Source organism: Diabrotica undecimpunctata, chromosome 4 (genome assembly GCF_040954645.1).
Source record: "Diabrotica undecimpunctata isolate CICGRU chromosome 4, icDiaUnde3, whole genome shotgun sequence".
Lineage (NCBI taxonomy): Eukaryota > Metazoa > Arthropoda > Insecta > Coleoptera > Chrysomelidae > Diabrotica > Diabrotica undecimpunctata.
In genome coordinates, this window is record NC_092806.1 from 76,618,217 (window position 1) to 76,641,734 (window position 23,518).

The 23,518-nt window shown below is 31.8% G+C and overlaps 1 protein-coding gene across 1 annotated transcript in view; it reads right to left on the bottom strand.

The window, feature by feature from the left end:
- LOC140438279 (synaptic vesicle glycoprotein 2B-like) overlaps positions 1–23,518 on the bottom strand; it is a 77,991-nt gene that overhangs the window by 20,766 nt on the left and 33,707 nt on the right. The window contains exons 4-6 of the mRNA XM_072527974.1: positions 13,037–13,199; positions 4,728–4,849; positions 4,384–4,622 (exon numbers count right to left, since the gene is read on the bottom strand). Of these exons, the coding sequence (XP_072384075.1) occupies positions 4,384–4,622; positions 4,728–4,849; positions 13,037–13,199 (524 nt within the window). The remainder of the gene's footprint in view (positions 1–4,383; positions 4,623–4,727; positions 4,850–13,036; positions 13,200–23,518) is intronic.

The following is a 23,518-nucleotide window of genomic DNA, read 5'->3' on the forward strand; positions in this document are numbered from 1 at the left end:
ATATATATATATCACAGACATTCAAACATTAATAAGACGAGAACGATCGTTTTCCAAAGATCAAGACATTGAATGAACATTATGGGAGTATGCTACCGGAATATAAACTTCATATTCGCCGCCAAGACTTTGAAGAGTTAACTGAATTGCAAGACTTAGCCCAGGAATATAAAGCCATAGAAGACGAAAAGACCAGAGTAAATCAAAATTTTCAAAGACACCAGGAACGTACAGCCCCAAGAGAATACGATGGCAAAGGTACGTGCTTTAGATGCAAAATGTCAGGTCACATCCATAAAAATTGCAAACACCTAAGAAAATATTGACTGCTGTATAAGGCGTCATTGAAACGAATAACAGACTCGAGAAAAAAGGAGTCGTCCCAGTCTGTAAATCAATATTCGACTCCATATGTTCTCGCCATTACACAACCAGCGAACAACGACTTTCGACATTTTGCATCACTTAAAATTAGGCATAGCACGTACAAAGCGCTAATTGATAAAGGGACTATTAAAAATTATGCCGGAGACACAATAGCACAGGCATACAAGGACTCTATAGAAAACTATAACGGAAGAACAAAACTAGCCAACGGTTCATCAATTAAACTAAATAAGAAATTAGCTATCGACTGCGAGAATTTATATCGAAATTTTGCTACGTCATAAATTCATCAAAAGGTGATTCGACAGCATTTTCACAAGCGCTTCTTAATTTCGGAGGAGAATTAGACACACCAAATACATCCAAATGCCAAGATATACAAAAGTACGCGGAAAACTTGAATAAATTAGAAGCATTAAGGGACCTTGCAAAAATACACACGGAACATGTGTGTATATCATATCTAGGAGGTCAGATCATGAAAAAGAAACACTATCTATCCTCCAAAGAAATTCTATCTACATCTGAGACAGACAGTACTTAAGCATCGAATTCTGAAAACAGAACTCAGTTGAATCGACAATCAGCCATGGAAGACACACTAAAGATATTGTAGCATATATAAATTCCTTATAACTGTCATATATTTAAGGTATAAAATTTATTGGTACGTCCCTGAGCCATGTATAAAATTTCGTGTATCATTGTTTATATTCGACATTCCACAAGAAAGAATTCAGTTGCGTAATAAAAATATGGTTATATTGGTACGTGTTAGTTCTGCAATTTTAAAAGCTAGGAATGATCAAGGTCCCTTTGACTAGTAGATGGGTTAGAGAAAACTGTCGAAGCCGGTACGACAGAACGTCAGCTCAAAGTGAATTCAGGTTTGGGAGAGTTTTTGAAGAGAGAACACGTGGCGTGGCTAGTTTTAAGAAACCTACAAGAAAACTAAATTCCTGTAGCTGGCTGTATACCATGTATCACAAAAAGACTACCTTTATAAGAGTTATATAAATTAAAAAATCCAAACGGGCTATGTCATGAAGACAAAACGTTTTCGGAATCCATATTCAATCATCAGTGTCTAGGTGTACATGTTTTGAGCCACTAAATATCTGGGTAGATATATGCAATAATGAGTATCTTTGCCCTCTCATGACATGACCTAAGTACTTAAGTTTTTGTCCTTTAATAGTCAATATTGTTTCAGCTTCATTTTTTATTCTTCTAATGACTTCTGCGTTTGACATTCTTTAAGTCCATCATATTTGTAGGATTGTTTTGTAACATCAAAATTCAAAGGTGGCTAACTTATTTGAATGCACTTGTTTTTAATGTCCACGCTTCCAAACCATAAAGAAGAATAGTGAATACGTAACACCAAAGCATTCTTAGGCGTAGTCCTAACCTTATATCCCGACAACAAAGAAACTTTTTGAGTTTAACGAATGGTGCACGTGCTATTTCAATACGTGTCTTAATTTCTTTGGTTTAGTTTACATTTGATAACATAGATAAATGGATAAAAAAATGGGTTTTCGTATATCATAAGAAAAATTTTCGCTTATATGTTTCATTAGACGTAGACAAAAAATTACAGGCATAACTTTAGCAGAAAGGTATAAGTATCTAGGTATGACCCTAGATACCTACCTAGATAAAAACTTTTTGTGGTCCAGCCATACAAAGTATGTAAAACAAAAGTGCGAGCAAGGAATTAACCTTCTGTGTTTTGAATCCAAAAATCGATGGGGTGCAGATCAACATATATCTTTAATATTTTATAGATCCTACAAACGATCCATTCTGGATTATGGTTGTATTCGTTATGGTTCAACATGGTTCGTTATGCAAAAAAATATTTCAACACTTGACAGAATACAATTTAAATCAATAAAAATTTATATGGAAGCTATGATGTCTTCACCAAACCAAGGAGTCAAGCAGAAGCCCAAGAAAGAGCTTTCCACATACATAGGCAAATATTAGCCAACAAACATCTAATAACATACAGATCGTTTAATACAACTATGGTTCACAAAAGCCGAGAAGCCGAGGCTTCTGTCATACAGAAAGCATTAACTTGGTACATATGTCACTAATTATTGTGAGAACATCGTAATAGTATCAGATTCTCAGATAGTATTACAAGCTTTGGTAGCCATCACTTAGAGAGTCTAAAGAACTCTATTATCCTTGATATCAAAAAATTATTACATGAACTAAAATTCACGATAAAAAATCAGTTTACTTTGGGTTAAAAGATACACTGGAGTAAGCCAAGTAAGGAAAAACCAAGAATACATAAAATACGTAATTAAATGTAATGAAATGTTCTTAGCAAAATATTGTGGAATATATAGTAATCATACCCAGGCTTACACAGATGGATCTATTGATCCACAAACAAATTAATTCGGATTTGGAATTTATATATCACCATTGTTTAAAAAAGAACACGCCTTAATTATATGTACATATGTAATAATAGCTGTATATATTAAGAAGGAAATCATGAAAGTAGTTATCTTTGTAGACTCAAAAAGTGTTTTATTTATCCAAAATTTCTAGTCTTTAATGGGATTAAATGCATTATAGGACTATAATGACATAATAAGGGGTTCAATCTCATTAGAATGAGTCCTGGGATGTCAGGGTATTAAAGGTAACGAGGTAGCGGAAGGTTCGCGAATATTAGAGAAGAATTAAAAGTACCGTATGATATTAGAAATATTAATCCTAACCCTAGATAAGAAAACCCTCAATCCTAACCGAAGGTAGCAATACGCTCTTACCAAAGTGAGAATGTTTGGAAGCTACCGCCAAAAGAGAAAAGTTTAATTTAACCTTAAATGTATGTAATACTTGTAATACTCTTCCTCTCTATTACAGACATAAGAAAAAAGATGGAAAATATGAGATAATCATTACGTTAATCGCTAACATCTATCATCATTATCATCATCAACCTGTATGCGTCCACTGCTGGACATAGGTCTCCCTCAGCTCTTTACATCTGTCTCTGTCTTGTACGGCTTTGCATCCAGTTATTACTAACACGCTTCAGGTCGTCAGTCCATCTAGTTGGTGGGCGTCCTCTGCTCCGTATTGCTTCTTGTCTTGGTCTCCACTCTAAAATACGTTTTGTCTATCGGTTGTTTGATAATTTGGGGACGTGTCCTCCCCAATTCCATTTTAACGACGCGATTTTTTCGATAGCGTCTGTTGTTGATGAATGAGATGAACACCCAACATCTGGCGCTCCATAGCCATCTGAGTCACGCGAATCTTATTAACTACCTTTTTTGTGAGTGTTAATGTTTTCCCTCCATAAGTGAGTACAGGTAACACACATTGGTCAAACATTTTTCTTTTGAAGCATATGGGTAGATCCGATTTAAATATATAGTTTAATTTACCAAACTCTGCCCAGGATAATCCTAAGCGACATGGGAGCTCACATGTCTGGTTATCTCTGCCTAACCGAATTTCATATCCTAGATACTTATATGATATAGTCTGCACAATATCCCTTCCATCAACAGCAATATTTCAATTTAGCGCAAGGTTAGTCATGATTTGCGTCTTGTTGATATTAATCTTTAGTCTGACCTCCAACTAAGGAACTAACATATATAGTTCTAATTAATGTGGATCGTCATATAAATAAAATACAGTTATACAATAATAATGAAAGCAACGTTTATAGTCTGTAAAGCAGAAGGTGATCCCTGGTTGTGCATTACCTCGAACAAAACGCGCATAACCTTATATGTATTGGGTAAATGATTACATAATCGAAACCCAAAAAAAAATAAGAAGAAGAAGAAAAGCATGTAGGGCTTATGTGTATAGCAATTATATAGTAATTATATAAATAAAAGCCTGTCAGTCAACATTTAACCAACGTAGCAAAAAATAATTACTAAATTTACTAGACAGTTGCGACTAGGATCAGCCAACCGAGTATATGAATACAATCTACTAACTTACAGGAAAATTGACACCATCGTCGCCAGTATTACTAGCGTACATATCTCTTAATACGTCGAGAGCTTCATCTGCTTCTCCACATTCTAAAAGAAATTTTGGACTTTCTGGAAACATAATAAGCCACAATCCAATTAAAATACTTGGAATAGAACAAGTTGCAACAAATAGATTCCAACTCCTAAATTTAAAACTATCTGTTATGTATTCAAATTCCAAAGGAATTATCATCCAAGCAATTCCTAAAACAAAAATATTTACACCATAGATTATATGAATTCTAAATAATCAACTTGTAATAACTTTAGGCAATCATGTTGACTTAAAAAAAATTTATATTTTCTTACCTGGCAGTGCGATCACCCCAAGTGTCCAAAATAATTCCATCCAACATAATATTGTCTCCCTATACTTGTTTGGTTGAAATTCCCCCAAATACGGAAAACATATTCCCATAGCACCAGTTATACTAAAATTAGTAGAAATGAATATTTGTAAAAATACGGAATTATTAAAAAATATTGAAGCACTAAATTAAAAAAAAAAAATTAAAAAAACATCATGAATAATAACATTAGAAACGATTACCTTCTATTATAAATAAGTAAGTACATTTATTTTTTCGAAATATAGCATATACTTTCGTATATAATATCATAAGAGAGACAATTTTGCTGGCAATATTTTAAAATGGTATGAAAGTTTGTATAATAGCCAGGCACTATTTTCGCGAATTAACTTTTGACAGTTAAATCACGAGACGTTAGTCGAATAATTTTGTCTATATTTGAATTTTTGGTTGATAAATTCTATTAAAGTGTTTAACTTTATTACCAAATACGAGGTTGTTTTTGCTTATCACATGTCTAGTTTGGTTTTTTGGTTGATAAATTATGTTTAAGTGTTCAACTTTATTACCAAATATAAGTCTGTTTTTACTTATTACATGTCTAGTTAGGTATTTGGTTGATAGTTTTGTTTAATTGTTTTAACTGTTTTTACTTATTACAAATCTAGTGAGGTTTTTTGATTGATACATTTGTTTTAAATGTTTAACTTAATTTTGTAACAAATACAAGTCTGTTTTTACTTATTACATGTTTAGTTAGGCTTTTTAATTGATAAATTTTGATATTATCAAAATCAATCAATATATTGATAACTAATCATCTACTAACAATCAATCAATATATACATCAATAAATTGATAAATTGATAAAGTTTTTTAACTTTTTTACCAAATACTAGTCTGTTTTTAATTATTACCTACATGTCTAGTTAGGTTTTTTGATTGATAATTTTGTTTAGGTGTTCTAAAAGTGTTTTATTTGTATTACCAAATACGAGACCCTTTTTACTTATTACATGTTTATAACTCAAAGAACGAAATAGTTGGCAGGAAATTGTTGCATGAAATGTTACTTTTTGCTTACTAAAATAATAGCATAATTATAAAATTATGGAATCACACTATTATTTTGGTAAGCATAAAGTAAAATTTGAGGCGCTTAGTGCAAGAGTGGCCTAACTAAAAAAAAAAAATATATTTGAGTTAATAACACCAAGCGTTGATATTTGTATTAATCTATCGTGTGCAATAGTGGCCCACATCGATTTGATTAAAATTAAAAAAAATATTATGATTTGTTAACAAACGGTTGTGCAGTAATAGCCCAACGTTCATGCCTGTCGATGTGTTTCAGTTTCTCGTGTGCACTAGTGGCCTATATTTTTCATTAAAATTATTATTTGATTTTTAACAGCTCGTAAAGGCTTTAATTGTTTATCTTTGGTTATTTAGAAATTGTATTTTGGATATTCCATCCACATCAGGTAAATATATTATCCAGATCATTTCCTTAACTAATTATTAAAAGTAGATATTTTGGAATAAGGTGTTAAAAAGTATATATTAATACAGGTCTGAATTACTGTAACTTATCCCTTTCAGCCAAAATCAATAATACCTTTGATGACAGTGATGTCTCTAGTATTGATGAGCCATATGAAAATTTAGGTTCCAATTACAATCCTTCTGATATGGAAGAATCATTAAGTGAAAAAAGTACAGGTATTTTATTATCATTATAGTCGTTTGCGAGAAACTAATATACTTTGTTTTAGGTGAAAATCAAAATGTATTGGTGACTGATGAGAATTTACAAAGAAATTTTCAGTCTAACTCATCGAAAATTTGCAGATGCAAGTCAATGGCAACGTAATATAAGAAAAAAATTCCGAAATAGTGGACGTGAGTATACAAACATTAAGGGTAATGTAGTTTCTGCCAAATAGTTTGATGCATCTGACTGTCGTAGTTTTAAAGAATGCCATAAACTAATTACTTTTCAACAGCGTGAAACTATTTTTACAGATTTTTATGAACTCGCCAATTATGATTTAGACATTTTACTTATGTGGCCAAATCAAACTTACTTCAAAATTAACCAATACTCCAGAAGTGACTCCAGAAAATACACAAAATAATATTATTTGACAAGAGAAACAGGGCTAGATATTCCAGTTTGCAAAATGTTTTTTAAAAAATTCTTGTAAGTTTCAGACGGTCGACTTACACGTGCTTTACGTAATAAAGAGCGCGGTGGTACACCTTCTAAGGATAAAAGAGGAAAAAAGGACCCTCATAATAAAGCAAGTAAGGAGAAACTTGACAATATTTGTCATTTTATTTCGAGGTTCCCAAAATATCAGTAACATTATTTTAGCAAAAAAATCCCAATCTTTGTTATTTAGTTCCCACTTTAAATCTATCAACTATGTATTCCTTAAAAAAACAATAAACAAATGATCCTGCGTCACATTTTGTTTTTAGGGATGTTTTCAGAAAAAAATTTAATTTAAATTTTCATGCGCCTGTATCTGACAGTTATAGAAGATGTGACGAATTTGAACAAAAAAATAAAAAAAGAAACTTCTGAAGTTACTTTGGCAAGTTTAAAATTAGAAAAAGAATTGCATCTTCAAAAGGCAGAAAGCGCACGGGCTGGGATGGCATTGGATTCGGAATTGGGTAAAATAGCTGAACACGATGTTACTGTAATAGCGTTTGATCTCATGTCTACATTACCTACATCTCATTTTTCAACTGGGGTATGTTACTACAAAAGACAGTTGTCGACATACTGCTTAGGTATCCACAATTTTTCAAGTCATCAGGCCCACATGTACGTTTGACATGAAGCCATAGAATCTAGAAGACCTCAAGAGATTGGATCTTGTATACATAATTATGTCATAAACTATGTTAACATATCAGAATTAATTATGTATAGTAAACAATACGCAGGGCAGACTAAGAACATTAAAATGACTCTATTTTGTACTTACATTATACAAAATATGATATCAAAAGTTCTGCAAATTGACCATAAATTTTTGGTGTCGGAGCATTCATATTTAGACTTTGGGATCATAGAGAAGAACAAGAAAACTTTTAATGAAATTTATGTACCTGGAGATTGGACCAGAATGATTAGGAGAGCCAAAAAACAAAAACCATTCACAGTGGTAGCAATAACCGGTAACGATTTCGTGAGTAGTGTTTAGAGAAAACCATTACTAATCGTAAAATGACTGGTCATTTCAAAGGCAGAAACATTGAAGCAGCCAAATATAACAATTTACAAGATTTGTTAGTGTATGTACCACATTATTTACATAACTTATATACCAATCTAAATGTTAAAAATTTAGATCAACGTATACAAAATAATGATGATGGAGAAGATAATGTGTTTTACAATGGTTTTACCCTATAGAAGATTTCGAACAAATAGTGGAATAAAAATTTATAAAAAAAATTAGTTAAGGTAATTGTTTTGACTTTTGTTCATTTTTTGTATACAAGTATTGTAAAAATATATTTTATGTGGTTAAGAGTGGCCTACAATTTTTTTTTCCAAAAAGATTTTGAAAACTTTACTTTTTTGTGATATTAATGTAAAATGAAATTTACTAACTTAATTTATGGTGTTGAAATTGAAAACTAAGGTTAATTATTTTCGGAGAAACAGAGTGCGGTCAAATTAAATAAAACTTAAATCGTCTTTTTCTCAAAATCAGTTTTTACCAGTTAGGCCACTCTTGCACTATGCACCTCATTTATTACAACAATTACCTGCCAGGATTGTTAGTAAAGTATTAATAATAGCCGGTAAATCTAATTATAAAGGCATTAATAATCACATAGACCAACTTCTACGATTACTATTAACATTTACCGATAATTATTAATACTGACCGAACTTATCACATCGACAAAATTTCAAAAATTAAAAATTCGATATAGTTGTGGGATCTGACACGTATGGCTCTCCTTTACAATAGTCTTATCCTAGCAAAAGTGTAGCAAAACCTGCTAAATTCTCTCCTTGGTTTTCATTATATAAAATAAGAGTTTGTATCAAATCTAGTTCGTTCTATGTATAAGTTGGTTGCAAAACTAGCTCGTTGCATATTCTGTAGCAAAACTCCTTGTTTTAACAAACAAAAATACCTGGTTTTAACAAATCTAACCTAACAATTCGTGCTTTGTTGCAAACATTAAACAGTTTATTTTTTTAATAAAAGTAATAAAAATTTTATTTGAATTATTGTTTTTAACAGTGTTAATAGTAATGGATACTAATCCAAAGAAAACAGGGATTGTTAAAGATAAGTGGAAGACGGATATTGAGAAACGAAATAGGTAGGTTTATTTGAGGTTATGTTTGGATAAATAATTTTTTGCTTTAATTATTTAAACAACTCATTAATTTTATTTATTTATTCTAGGCATACAACAAAAGGCTTCCCTCATTGCTAAAATGCACTCATTCAAAAACATTTTATTGTTCAAAACTAAAACTCCACGATGTACGGCGCTTCCATCAAAGACTGGCTAACAATGTAGGGAGAAAAAGCTGTATATCCATAAACTATTTTGTGTCAACTCGGCTCGGGAGAATGGTACAGGTTTGCTTCAAAGCTTGGCTTAAATTTTGGATCTTTCTAAATACAGCGTTCAAAATATTGGCAATAAATACCTTTTCTAATTTCAGTCTCCAAGTTAACCTTGGAGTAATCCTTTTTCTGGTATTGGAACAAACTTATTCACAAATTACATATATATAATTATATATATATATATATATATATATATATATATATATATATATATATATATATATATATATATATATATATATATGTAATTGTTCAAAAAGAAAGAATAGATTCTACACTTTAAAAAACGTTGGTATTAAGAAAGATGCAGGCAGGGTGTTAAATTGGAAATTTAAAATTAAATTTTTTGCTATAACTTTCATGTTTGAAAACATATATGTATAAAAATTAACAATTAGGTGCCTTTGAGTATGAGGAATTAAAATTTTATACAAACATTAATTTAGTTAATAGAGGGCAACACATAAGCCACAGATGTGGCATAGATTTGCGGTTAACTTTTTTGCTCTTTAAGCTAGCGCTATTTCTGTTAAAAAATATTAAAGATATACTATTTTGTCAAAAAAGGGTATAATTATTATTAACTTCAAAACTCAACAGTTTTCGAGATAATCACATTTTACAAATCAGCTGAATAATTCTGATATAACGCAAATACTCCATACAATGGAGGAAAAATAGACAAAAATATCAATACTTCTGAATTTTGGTATGAAATACCTTAAACTTAAGTAAATAGTTAACGGAATATTAAAGAAAACAAATATATCGGTAGAATAATTAGCAATAGGATTTGACATCAAACATTTTACGTTTTATATTAAATTTAAGTCATAATTCAACATTTTATTTACAACCAGTATTAAGAAACGGTTAAAATAAATAAAAATAAACTTTTTGTTAAAGTAAATGTTCGATATGTCAGGCATTTTCTTTAATACAGTTATCAATACGTTCCATAAAAGATCTTGTCATATTAAATAGCATCGTTGGTTCAAAAGAAACTGCTGCAGTATTTGTGTTTCTTCGCAAAGTTAGTTACGAATGTTTATGGGGTTCTTATAGACACGTTATTTTATTGTGTTCTATTCATCAAAATCGAAAGAATTAAATTCTGGGCTACGTAGTGGCCAAGGAAAATGACTACCACGACCAATCCAACGTTCTTTACAGTTGGTATTTAAGTATGTTCTCACTGCCCTCGTATAATTTGGTGGTACACCATCTTGCATAAAACACATACTTTGGCTTAAGTTAAATGACAATTCTTTTAACAAATCAATAAAATAATTTTCTAAAAACTGTAAATAGTTCTCACCATTCAAATTACCAGGTAACTAGCATTACCCTAAAAAATGATTAACAATGATTCCACATTATACGTTAATTTTAAATTTGTATTGAAAATGCATTTCTCCCTTAACATGAGGATATTCAGTATTCCAAAATTGATCATTCCTTAAATTAAAAACACCATGGCGTGTAAATGTAGATGCGTCCTTAAATGATATTCCGAAATTAAAAACTTTTTAAAACTAGAATTTTGCTGATTTCTAATGTTGGAGATAAACGTCGTGTACTTGCTTGAGAATAATCTTCAAACGCGAACCATTACTTCATCTTTATCTCTTAATCAGGCGTAATTATTTTCGGTCAGCCTAAGTTGTCACGTTTAGGACGAAGTGAACCACTTTCACCTAAATTCCGAAATAGATGTTTAAAGGTTGATAATTAGGTTGCACGGTTTTCGCTGCACGTCAGTTAAAGTGTTGCTGCCAATAAATGGCAATCATATCTGTCATGTCCGTATTAAAAAAATTATTATGCCTCGGCATTTTCTGCTTTTCTTTAATAAACTAGATATTACAAAAATCACTGATTATTCGAAACAAGACTTATTTTAAGTTATCAAAAGCATTCGTGACATCAGCCTTCTATGTTAAAATGTCCCGTAATGCATTGGGGTTGTCTAAATATGACATCAAAACTGGCTTAAAAAAAGGTGGTAGGTACGGTAGCTAGTACTGTAGACTAGCTTGAAACTTTATACTATGTTTTCTATATTTTTAAAATTTAAATATTATTTTTAAAATTTAGTAAAATAATTTTAATATTTATTTATACTTTAAACACAGTATATTATATTAAATCAATTCAATAAATTAATATTGCTAGTAGCACCACCTGCTAACGTACCAATAAAGCATACGTTGTTTACTTCTGACAGACGCGTCACATTCATGCTAAATATTAAATTATTAATAAAATATAAATTTGATATTTGATCATTACCTTGATAGTAAATTTAATTATTATATAAAATAAATAAAATATTTAAAAATAAAATTTGATCATAATTTGAAAGGAATTTATTAACAACTGACGTTAAAAATTATATAATGACTATAAACAAATTGAAGGATCGATGTGAAGCCCGTTATTCCGTGACGCTACTCGTGACGCCGTCTCGTGGCGCTCCTTCCGTGGCGCTCGCCTCAGCAGTTTACCATAGAAAAAAGTTATACAACGCCAGTATAGAAGCTTATAGAAGCGATAGAGAGAGGTTTCAGGAAATTGTAAACATGATGACCTCCAACGTCTGAATACGGCCACGGCACTTAAAGAAGAAGATAGAAGTCCCGCTTTAATAAGACATTTAGCAGCCATAACACAGAATTTTCTGGGGTTTAATTAATATTTTTGAGTTGTTTTTATAAAAATAAACTATTAATAACTATGCTTATCCACAGATATTCAGTACCTTACCGCACAAATATCATAAGAATTTACATCAAATTGTAATTGCACTCAAGAGCACCCGGTTATAAATTTTTATGCATAAATGTTCACAAACATTAAATTAATAGCAAAAAATAAAATTTTAAATTTCCACTTTACCACCCTGCATCTATATTAATATCAACATTTTGTTAAAGCAAGTTGGCCTAAATTATAATATTTTAAAGTGTAGAATTGACTATGTCTTTTTGTACAATTACTTAAGGACTACCTTATATATATATATATATATATATATATATATATATATATATATATATATATATATATATACTGTTCCTAAGAAAAAACAATGCTTTAAAACTAAGACTGGCCAAAAGAATGATGCAATGTTCAATGGTAGGACTACCAATAAAAGACAAGATCACAAACGAAGACCTTACGCAGTTACATATGTTATGGAGAGAGCTTGCAGATTGAAATGGAGATGAGCTGGCCACGTAACAAGAATGGAAGATGGACACGTAAGGCAATCGAATGGAGACCAAGAACAGATAACCGAAATAGATGAAAATCACCTACACGATGCCAAATGATCTGCGAAAGATGACCGATTATAATATATTCAATGGTTGCAGCGGTTTGATCGGTAAATAATTGGCAAATTTAATGAAAGTTGTCAACTATTTTATTGATTTAATATAATACATTTCGTTTTTATTCTTTTTTTTAAGCATTATCAGTTCTCTTCAAATAAAAATGACCTTAGAATATATGCAAAAAATTCTCTTGTTCTGTTAATATTTTATTTGTTATTGTAAAGAGTAGGAACTTGCAGCTTTCCATTTTATTAATAAGTTGGCGCATATTTTACTAAAATTATCTATGCATAACATTTATGGAATTTATATTGGAAATGAAAAGAAAAATAAATAATTGATAGATTACTTACGCAAAGCCATTAAAAAATCTCATCAACATAAATAGCCAAAATACTTGTGAGATACTTGACAAAAGTCCGCATGCACCGTCCATTAAAAGAGCTCCAATCAGAACAATTTTTCTACCTTTCGTGTCAGCTAGACATCCCCAAAAATATGAGCCAATAACCATTCCTAAAATAGATACATATACGTAAAAAAACAGAACTACCTACATAAATAAAATTAGTATGAAATTTACACTGTTCATTTTTGTTTCTGTGAGTGTTACGTTTTTTGTACATATATTTTTATATCTATTTCTCTGTACCTCAGTAATTCTGTGTGTAAATAGATTGTTTTAAATTTTTGTTAGCTAAAATCCTAAGTCATATAACAAATACATAATTCTTAAATTTTAATTTGCCTTATAAATTGCAAGATTACAAAATTACACTCTTCTACCTTTATTATAGTTTTAAGTATAATTTTGTATTTATTTTGTATTTTCCTTCACCTCTCTACTGATTTTGTCTGCAGGATTAATTTTAACATTTTTTGCTCCTTCTTATATGCCTTTAACAACCTACTCTTCTTTTTCCCTATAAAGCAGGTGGTCTTAATGCATATATGGACCAATCAAAGCCAGGATATGAAGCAATACCTGGAGGACTAGGCTTTGGAACTATAAATAATGCTGGAGATAATATGCTTGAATTAGCAGCAGCATTAGATATGGCCATTGTTAACATACTCATTTAAAAGAGACAAACCAAACTTATAACGTACAAAAGTGAACAAAATCATTTCTCAATACATTATTTCATGATAAGAAAAGAAGGTATACATGCATTTTAGGACTACAAGGTACTAGTTATTACCTTGCAGTACCTAGACAGTAAGCCAATAATATCAGTTACTTGCGCTGGACATCGAAGTAAAAAGTGAAACTAAACCAAAATATTGGAGAAGATTACAAAAAATTTACTGTTGGATGTTAAAAGATAAGAAAAGGCCTTCTTTCTTAGGGCAAAAGTAGTAGAAACAATGTATTGGAACATGCAAGGAAGTCAATTAGAAGGAATATAGCTAGTATCAGTAAACGTACTTCTATTGAAATAGTCGGAAAGCATGGAAAAGAGTTTGGGAATAAAGAGACCTGGTGACAGTCTAACAAAGTTCAAGAAAATATAAATGAGAAGAGAAAATTATATAAACAGTGGTAAGAAATTATGTAAGCCACAGATCTTCAAAACTATACCGTTGCCAAAAAGAAAGTAAAAGTAGCAGTATTAAGAAGTAAAGCAGAAGTGTATACAAATCTATGCGATCAATTTGATACCAGGGAAAGAGAAACAAAGGTATATAAAATGGCCGAAAATAGGGGAAAGGAGGTAAAATATTTTAATCTGATTAAATGTAAAAAAGATGAAAATAATATAATATTTCTTCACGAGAAGGTTGTCAAAAATGGATGGAAAAAATACTTATACATACAAATGGTAAAACAAAACTACAATTATTATACAAAATAAATGTAAAATGTTTTAATAAAGTTAAATTTAAATGTTCCAAATAAAGGTTAAAGTGTTTTACAATTCGTGACACAAGATTAAATACAGTTCAACAAAAAAAAAACAGTATTTGCAGCAAATAAACTTATTTAAATATAACACTAACAAATTGCATTATACCAGTAAATAATATTCGATATAGCAGCGTATAGTTTTAGTAACAAATTGTCTAGGTTTAACTTTACCCCAACAGAATGATAGCACCCGCTATCAAAAACGATGTCTTCTTCGAGTACAGCAACCACAAAAGTATTGATGATGGCGGAAGTCTCCACCCCTATTTAATACATTTAATACATGTCTTCCGATAACCGATGGAAAGATTCTCTTTTACTGACTCCAAAACGGTGGTTGGGTCAAGAGTTGTTTTTATGAGTTGGGGCTACGTGTTGGCGATAATTACCCAAGCGATCCACAATTTTAATGAAAGACATTCACCTATCTATGCTTCATTGTTAACATAGAATGTATGAATGAACAGCCCAATTCATTGCAACATTATATAACAACGGTTTATTGTTTTAAAGTGTCTGTGTGTTTGTAAGCGAAATCCTCGCTATCTATAGGAGGAGAATCAAAACTAACAAAAAGTATGTTAAAACTTTACCATTGTTTATATACAGTTGCGAACTGCAACACAGAAAACGTTACTTAAATTATTCGACCTAAATTTTTTGTACAACAAAGCACTAATACCTGTTTTCAGTAAAGTAATAAAAGATCTAGAAAAATCTATCAGATAGATATGCATTTTTTTCCATGACTTTAACAAACCCTTTTTTGATTTCAAAATAATTCCCTCGATTAGCACCGGGATGAAGTCATCGACATTATCTAAAGGGGAGTAATATCTCATATCATACGGTGTAGAAAGTATATGTTTTAGAATAACCATCAACCTTATTTCATGTGCTTTATGCTTTGTATCATAAAAACCGCGCGAAACGATTTTGTGTACAGTATTATAAAAAAAATTTTTCGTTCTAATCTGAGTGAATCAAACATTTTAATAAAATTTTGCCTGTGTATTGCTCTTGTACTCGTTTTTTATTGTCCGTCGATGCGGAATAACGTGTCCTTTAATCTGTTTCTGCAGCTGTTTTACGTTAAATTGACATTCGTTAGCATTGTTATCAACATAGTCGTAAATGTATTCCATTGCTTGGTCTATTTCGCAGAAAATCTGTGTTGTTTATGTCTTACCCTGCCTTGTAAAATTAACAGTTACATTAACGTTGTCCATACGTGCCAATATTTCTCGTCCCAATCCATTGTTGCGCTTGTTCAAATAGTTATTCAAAGTATCTAGGACTTCACGGCTACGAAGCACAAAAATTTGACGCCGCAGCTTTATCGAAAGTTATGCCAACTCGAGTGGACTTTTATACGAACCATTAGTTTTTAAAATCAAATGTTGAGGACAGCTGTAATTCAACTGGCGATGGCGTTGATGTTGTTAATGATGATGATAATAGAGATGAGTCTATGCTTATTCTACGCAACAATTCTTCTAGTCCCTTTTTGGCATAACTGTTCTGGCACATGCCAGAACTGATGCATGAACACGCTGCCAATGTTTTTAAGCATGCACTTGTGTTTTTCATTACTTTAAATAATACTGAATGATAAAAGAGTTTGAAGGCCAATTTTTTACCTGTAACACCATTATTTTGAGTTGTAGCTTCCATTTTGATTACAATACGTCTAATCAGAATAGCATTGATTAACAAACTGACAAACTGACAAACTGATAACAAATAAACTCTCATAGGTGTAGGAATTTAAATGTTGATTGTAGCACAAAAATCAACATTATCTAAAATATGGTTTTCTCTCCCTTTGTCTATTTACATTTATATCGCAAAAATAATTATAAACAAGATAATTTAATAATTGTGCTTTGTCGCTAGTTTCCCCCTTAACTCAGAAAATCTTGACTGTACGAAAACTATATTTAAAGATGGAGTTGCTAGAAATACAATATCTTTGGATGGTAAAATGATTGTAAAAATGAATAGTTTTAAGTACTTGGAATTAGTATTACATAGTAATGGGAAAATATATGGAGATCCATGTAGTAGATGCAGTAGTAAGGTAAAAGGAAGCGAGTGATGTGTTTTGTGACAGAAAAATTCCTAGGAGACTGGAGGGAAAATTTTAAACAGCCATAAAATCAACTATGATGTACAAAGCTAAAGGTTGAGCCGTTAAAAAGAAAAAAGAACAACAAATGCGTGTAGCGGAAATGATAATGCTTAGATGGATAAGTGAAGTGACAAGAAAAGATAAAATTTAAAACGCGTATATTAGGGGAAGTCTAGGTGTTGTAATTAGTAATAAGTATTCACTAATTCATTTGAAAGTGCGCGCCTTTTTTTTCTGTTGTGTTAAGTGATCTGACGAAGAGAGCAGTCAGTCAGCCCTGACCTTTTTCCTTCTCATTCTTTCACACTCAGCGGAGGCGATAGCATGTTTTGAAAGCAGCTCCCACCTGGTAGACAAGCAAGAAAGTGCAATTACGTCACAGATAAGCGGCATAACAACAAAATTGCTTTTAGATTTTGTGTATCGCTTTGTTAAATAGTTTTAGTTTAGTGTTATATTTTTGTGTAGTGTTTATAGTTAATAAAGTTATTCCTAATACCAAAAACCTGCATTTACTTCTAGCAAGAAGTGTGGACGCCCTCTCTGTGTTACAGAACTACGATAGCCCTCTTTGGGAAAAGGGTGTCGAAAATCTTTAAAATCCGAAGATCAGCTACCTTTAAACACCCTGCTTCCCCATTGTGTCGTCCTTTGAGCGGGCGATTAAAATCGTACAAAAGATAGAAATTTTTAATACAATACAATTTTTATGCGAACCCATGCAAAATGCGAACCCTCCTTCTAGCTACTCAGATTTAGCCTAGAGATGTTTATTTTTCCAGTATGCTATCACCTTAACAAACTAGTAACTCCGTGAGTTGTCACTCTTAGACTTGACAATAAGCTCATGTACTACTGGCCACAGCAAAGGTTGCTATATATACTAGATATGGCAAAAAGTTATTAGTAAAACTGGTATTTGACAATAATAGTCAAAATTCGTTTATCACCCGTTCCTTATGTAAGCGTTTAGGATATGTAACATACCCTAAACAGTTGTATATTCCTGAAATTTTAGATAACGACACTACCATCTCCAATGAAATGCTGAATATAAAACTTCTCTCTATATACAATATGAATATCAGATTTTCTTTTTTATGTACAATTATCATGTGCTAAGATAACTAAAAAATTGCCAGAATTTAAAATAAATTCATCCTCTTTAAACATTACTTCTTATTTTCTCACATCTGTAGCCGGCCTTGATTTTGACATACTCCGAGACATCGATATTTTAGATGGAGGAATACTCTATTATTTGGTGGACAATGAACCGAACGTTAGTTTAGGTCATGGTCTCCTTATACTATTGTGCTCTTATTTAAGATGGACAATTACTGGTGTTATACCTCATCACACTCTCTCTACTATTAAGCAGTACGCTCACCCATTCCATGTGCTTTTTAACCCACTAGATGAATCAGAAACCCTCCTAGAAAAGCTCTTAGTAAAGCTTAGCTCTTTGAAATGCTAGATCTTTGAAACTGAAGAACTTATCTGCGATACTCCTTAAGCCTAGAAAAAGTTTAACTGAAAAAAGATTTGTTTCAACTAGCCAAATTTTCGCAGATGGTAGATATCAAGTGGGAATCCCTTTTAAATCCCCGAAAGAGTATACAAAGTTAGGTAACTCATAACATTCCGCAGAAAAGTGGTTCTTAGCCACAGAAAGAAAGTTGCATAGTAGCTCCCCGCTCTTCTCAGAATATCAGAAAGTTATTAATGAATATCTCAGCCTCTCACATGCCTAAGTAATAACTCTCAACACTCTTAATATATTTAATGAAAGAAAATAATTTACTCTCAACTTACATTTTGTGCGTGAGGAAAGTTACTTCACCAAACTACGTATTGTATTTGATTTTAGCGCCAAAACCACTTCCGGTATCTCTCCCAATGACACAGCTTTTTAAGGCTACCAAGTACAACCAGATTTGTATGACATTCTCATTAAGTTCAAAAGTTTTTGTTAACCACTGATATTGAGCGTATGTTTAGACAGATAAAAATATCCCTTCAACATAGATTCTTACAAAATCTCATGTGGAGAGCAGGTCCGTTTGATCCTCTTAAATACATTGAACTTAAACGTGTTTGTTCTGGTAAAAACTTCGCTACCTTCATCAGTACACGAGTACTGATAGATATCACTGGTAAACACACAGTTTGCTGCAGAAAATTTTTTTACTGTTTTAGGTAATTTGGGTCTGCTGAATCCAACAATACCGTAAGATTTGCTTCATCAGGTGGGTTTCAGAAAATACGACAGAATATGAACAGATCACATTTCTAACATATAGGGTAATTTAACGCAGCACTACCTATATAATAATATATGTAGTGCTGCTACTCATCAAATAAACAAAACATAAATAAAAAGTAAGATATTTAGTTTACAACAATATAGTTATAAAAATCATATCTGCCAAAAAACTTAAAAAGTTTTCATCTAAGCTAACCAGCATCGCAGAACAAATCTGTTATTCGGCGTCACCTAAAAACTTCCTTTTATAGGATTTTCTTGCAAAGGCTTTAAAAGGACGGCCACTTTAAAGACGTCACCAGTAATCCGCCATCATATGAGTGTCTCATCTCCCCTCATACCTCTCTTCCATCGTTTTGATATCTTGGTGGAACCGTTCCCCTTGTTCCTCACTAAGGTCACCAAGATTTTCTGGAAAAGGGTCTAAGTGGCTGTGGAGGTAACGAATTTTAATATTCATATGACAACCGTGTTTGTTAAAATTATTGAGCATTTCTTCCACTATATTCCGGTAATTTTCCGATTTATTGTTTCCAAGAATTTTTTCCACAATATTCACCTGAGGCCCATCAAATATTCCGGCTTCCAATTTTTCTTTGCTAAGTGCAAGAAATTTGCTGGACGAGTATTCAAAACAAGGACGATTCTAGTCTAGGGTCTTTACAAATTGTTTCATCAGGCCTAGTTTAATATGTAATGGAGGTACTATTTTTTTCTCTCGGTCGACCAATGCTTCGATAACTATGTTAGCTTCTTCTTGAAATAAAGCATGTCTAGAACGCCATTTTCTTCTACTTCAGTGTTGGTCCTTAGCCCAGCTATCTCAAAAACACAGAAAACAAGGATATTTTGTATAACCACCTTGTTGTCCCAGGAGAAAGTTCACCATGTTAAAATCAACACAGATCGCCCACTGATGTTGGTCATACTTGATGTTTTTTAGCACCAGCGATATTGTTTTATATTCGTCTTTCATTTTTGTAGAATGTCCAATTGGTATACTTTCATATTTGTTGCCATTATGTAGAAGGACACACTTTATTTAGAACTGTCGATAAAAAGTCGCTAGGAATCTGGTGTATACTCCGATATACCCATTTTTCTCAGTCCTTTAATATGGTTACAAAAAACCATATCATCTTGCTGAGAAAAAAAAAGGGAAAATATATTTTTCTCTATTACGGTAGTATGTAATTTTGTTGTCGGGGTGAAGAAGATTTAGTCTGGAGGCAAGCAACTCGGAAGAATCCTTTGGAAGGTTCAAATCTCTGATAAGATCGCTTAGCTCTTCCTGAGTAAAGCACCCAGGGCCTGTTGAATTCCCTTCAAAATCACTGTCGTCTTCCTTAAATCTATTAGTCTGTAGTTCTTCAGATAACGTTTCGACTTTATCTTCTGGTAGCGTAGGTAGACTGTTAAATATTGGAATGGGTATCTGCTCAAGTTGATGTGAAATTGGTCTTATTGCTGAATCCAGGTTAGGATATGTCCACGTATGTCGACTGTTACGATTAATGCTTTTTATATATACAAGACAGAAATAGCAATCCTCAAATTGATTTTTTGGTTCCCTTCATACCATCACAACACCAAACTTTAAATATTTTCGTTGTCCTTTCGGCCACTGCCGCAAGTTTTCAAGATAAGTTTTACATAATACATGCGCAGCCCAGAATTTATCTTGATCTCCTTAATGAACACCAAAATAGGCTTAATATGCCCTTTTTATAATATCAGAAACTGGTTTTTCACTTTCCTTTATTTTAATTTTCTATTCCTTTATTTACTCGCCACATATGTAGCAAAACACGTCCAGGTTATTCACACAACAACGCCTGCTTGTAAAAACCATGGTTTTCAGTTGTCAAAAATAAACTCTTGCAACGAAACCCAAGTTCAAACTAAATTTTACAATGGAATGCAGTCAACTTTATAGGAACTTATCAGACAATAGTTAAGAAGCAATATTAGCGCTAATTACAAGTTATGGCCATTTCTAATAAATACACTTTAATTATAGTGGTGGAATAATATACAGAAATGTAAGAATATTTAAGTATTTGATGATTATGTTATATATTGAAAACTAGAGCTGATACAAAGAAACGGTTTGTATTTTTGGAATTAGGATAGATGAATTTACCAAAATAATTTGTTATTTTTTTGGCAGCAAAACAATTTTTTTTTTGTTGGGCTATGTATTGCTCTGAGAAATGAAAATTTCCTTCAAGCTTCGAGTTCATTACTAGAACAGGCGTATGTTGATGATGTTTTGTTTGGATATTATTCTCTAGAAGACCTGATAGGCTGTATGTAATGAACTATACTCCCTACTAGAAAATTTTGGATATTCCATGCACAAATGGTGCTCAAACTCGCAGGAATTTTTAAATAATATTTTGCAAAGTAGCACTGTCAAATGCGACATGAACTTGAAAGAAAAGTACTGTAAATTGTTAGGTTTGAAGTGGAAACCAAATCTAGACATTTTTCTTATTTCAGTCCACTCAACTTAGAATTCCCCTGTATTACAAAACGTAATATTCGCTCCGGTATAGCTCAGTTTTTCGATTGTATGTGTTTGGTGAACCCCATTATCGTTGAAGGAAAGTTATAATGCAAAAATTATCGTTAAAACAAATCGATTGGGACACCCCTATTATAGATGCTTCTGTTATTTCTGAATGAAATAAATTTGTTTTAAGCATTCGTCAGTTGCAAAATCTTTTAATCCACAGATTCCCTTTCCAAAATAAAACTATGCTTTGCAGATACTTCGATCCTTTTTTATTTGCGCGCCCTGTATAGTGATAATCACATTTCTTGTAGTCTAATCACATGAAAATCTCGTGTTGGACCTATACGCAAACCCTTATTTATCCTGAAGTTGGAATTAAACGGTATGTTGATATTGTCTCAGTTCACTCTTAGGTATCCCTTTGATGGATAAAAGGTCATCCCTCGCGTTGGACTACTTTTGTTTAAAACAGAGTAACTCATACAACAATTAATTGACTAGTAACTTTCAGGGGCGGCACATCAAGTCGCAATTTATCCAGCTGATAGATTAAGTCGTGGCAAATTTGATACAAAATTATACGATATTTTGATCCATGGCCCACAGTTTCTACACAACCACATAATAGAATATGATAAAGTTAGTGCCTTTTCAGAGATTTATGATCCTTCTGTCCAAAAGAAAGTTTCATTAACTTCCCTGCAAGTTACAGAAAATTTCTGACAATCCAGTCTCGAAAGGTTCTCTGCGCTCACTCGCCTAAGACGCACCTTTGCGTAATATTTGTAAGTGATTTATAAACAATTGTAATCCCCGAAGATCTAAACGCGATAGAAATATCTCCGTTAAAGAATTGAATAAGGTAGATTTTACAATATACCGACAGTTTTACAAAGTATGGATGTTCTTCTTTTCACAGTCAGCAATAGATAACCACTTTCTAGGCTTTTCCCAAGACCCAAATCATCAAAAATCTAAATTCTCCTTCCACCTCTTTTCTATAAGCAATGATCTTTCAGTCCTTTAACATCCACTCACATTCTCACGTTCTCAAAATTGATTTTCAACTTTCACAATTTTGTGTTCGATTAACAAATTAACAATGGGCACAATAAAACAATACCAAACCATTAATAGCTTATATTTTGTTAATTCAAACAGTTCGATTGACCATTAACATAAGAGTACAAGTGCAAAATTATCTTTCGGCGCAAATATTTTCCAAACTTTTGCTAATTATTTGAAAAAGTTAAATTAAAACTGCGTCCAAATACACAATAAATGAATAAATTAAACTATTAGATAAATTATGCAATTTTGTTAAGACCAAACATGAATTAATTGTAAGTGTCTTTACGGATTTACTGAATAATTTCGTAAATTATAATTGGCTCAGTGAGCGCGCAATTTTGGCGGAGAAATATATTGATGTTAACGAAATTAACGTCCAGATTTACCAGCTGTTATCAGGTTATCGTATCTTTTAAATCAATCGACATTACGGTTAATGAAGACGAAGCCGTAGATTATCCAAAGACATTTTTAAATTCTCTGGATATACCGGGGATGCCATCATAGATTTCATGACATTTACTTAACACTAATAAATGAATTAAACATAATACTAGTCGTGTATAATAACCAAGCCACAGCTAAGTATGGCCAGGTCAGCTAGTAGATATATATATATATATATATATATATATATATATATATATATATATATATATATATATATATATATATATTATATATAATTATATATAATTATATCTATTATATATATATAATTATATATATATATATATATATATATATATATTATATATATTATATGTAAAAGATTAAATCTTTTAGCGAAAGCTGCTATCGCTTTATTGAATTAAATAGCCAAATACATGGCCTAGAAGGACAACTTCGTTAAACTTCCCGTGCTCGAATCGGTACCAATAAAGTGTTATGACCATTTCGCCCTATCCCAGCCTCATCAGACACTTGGGCTGATACAAAT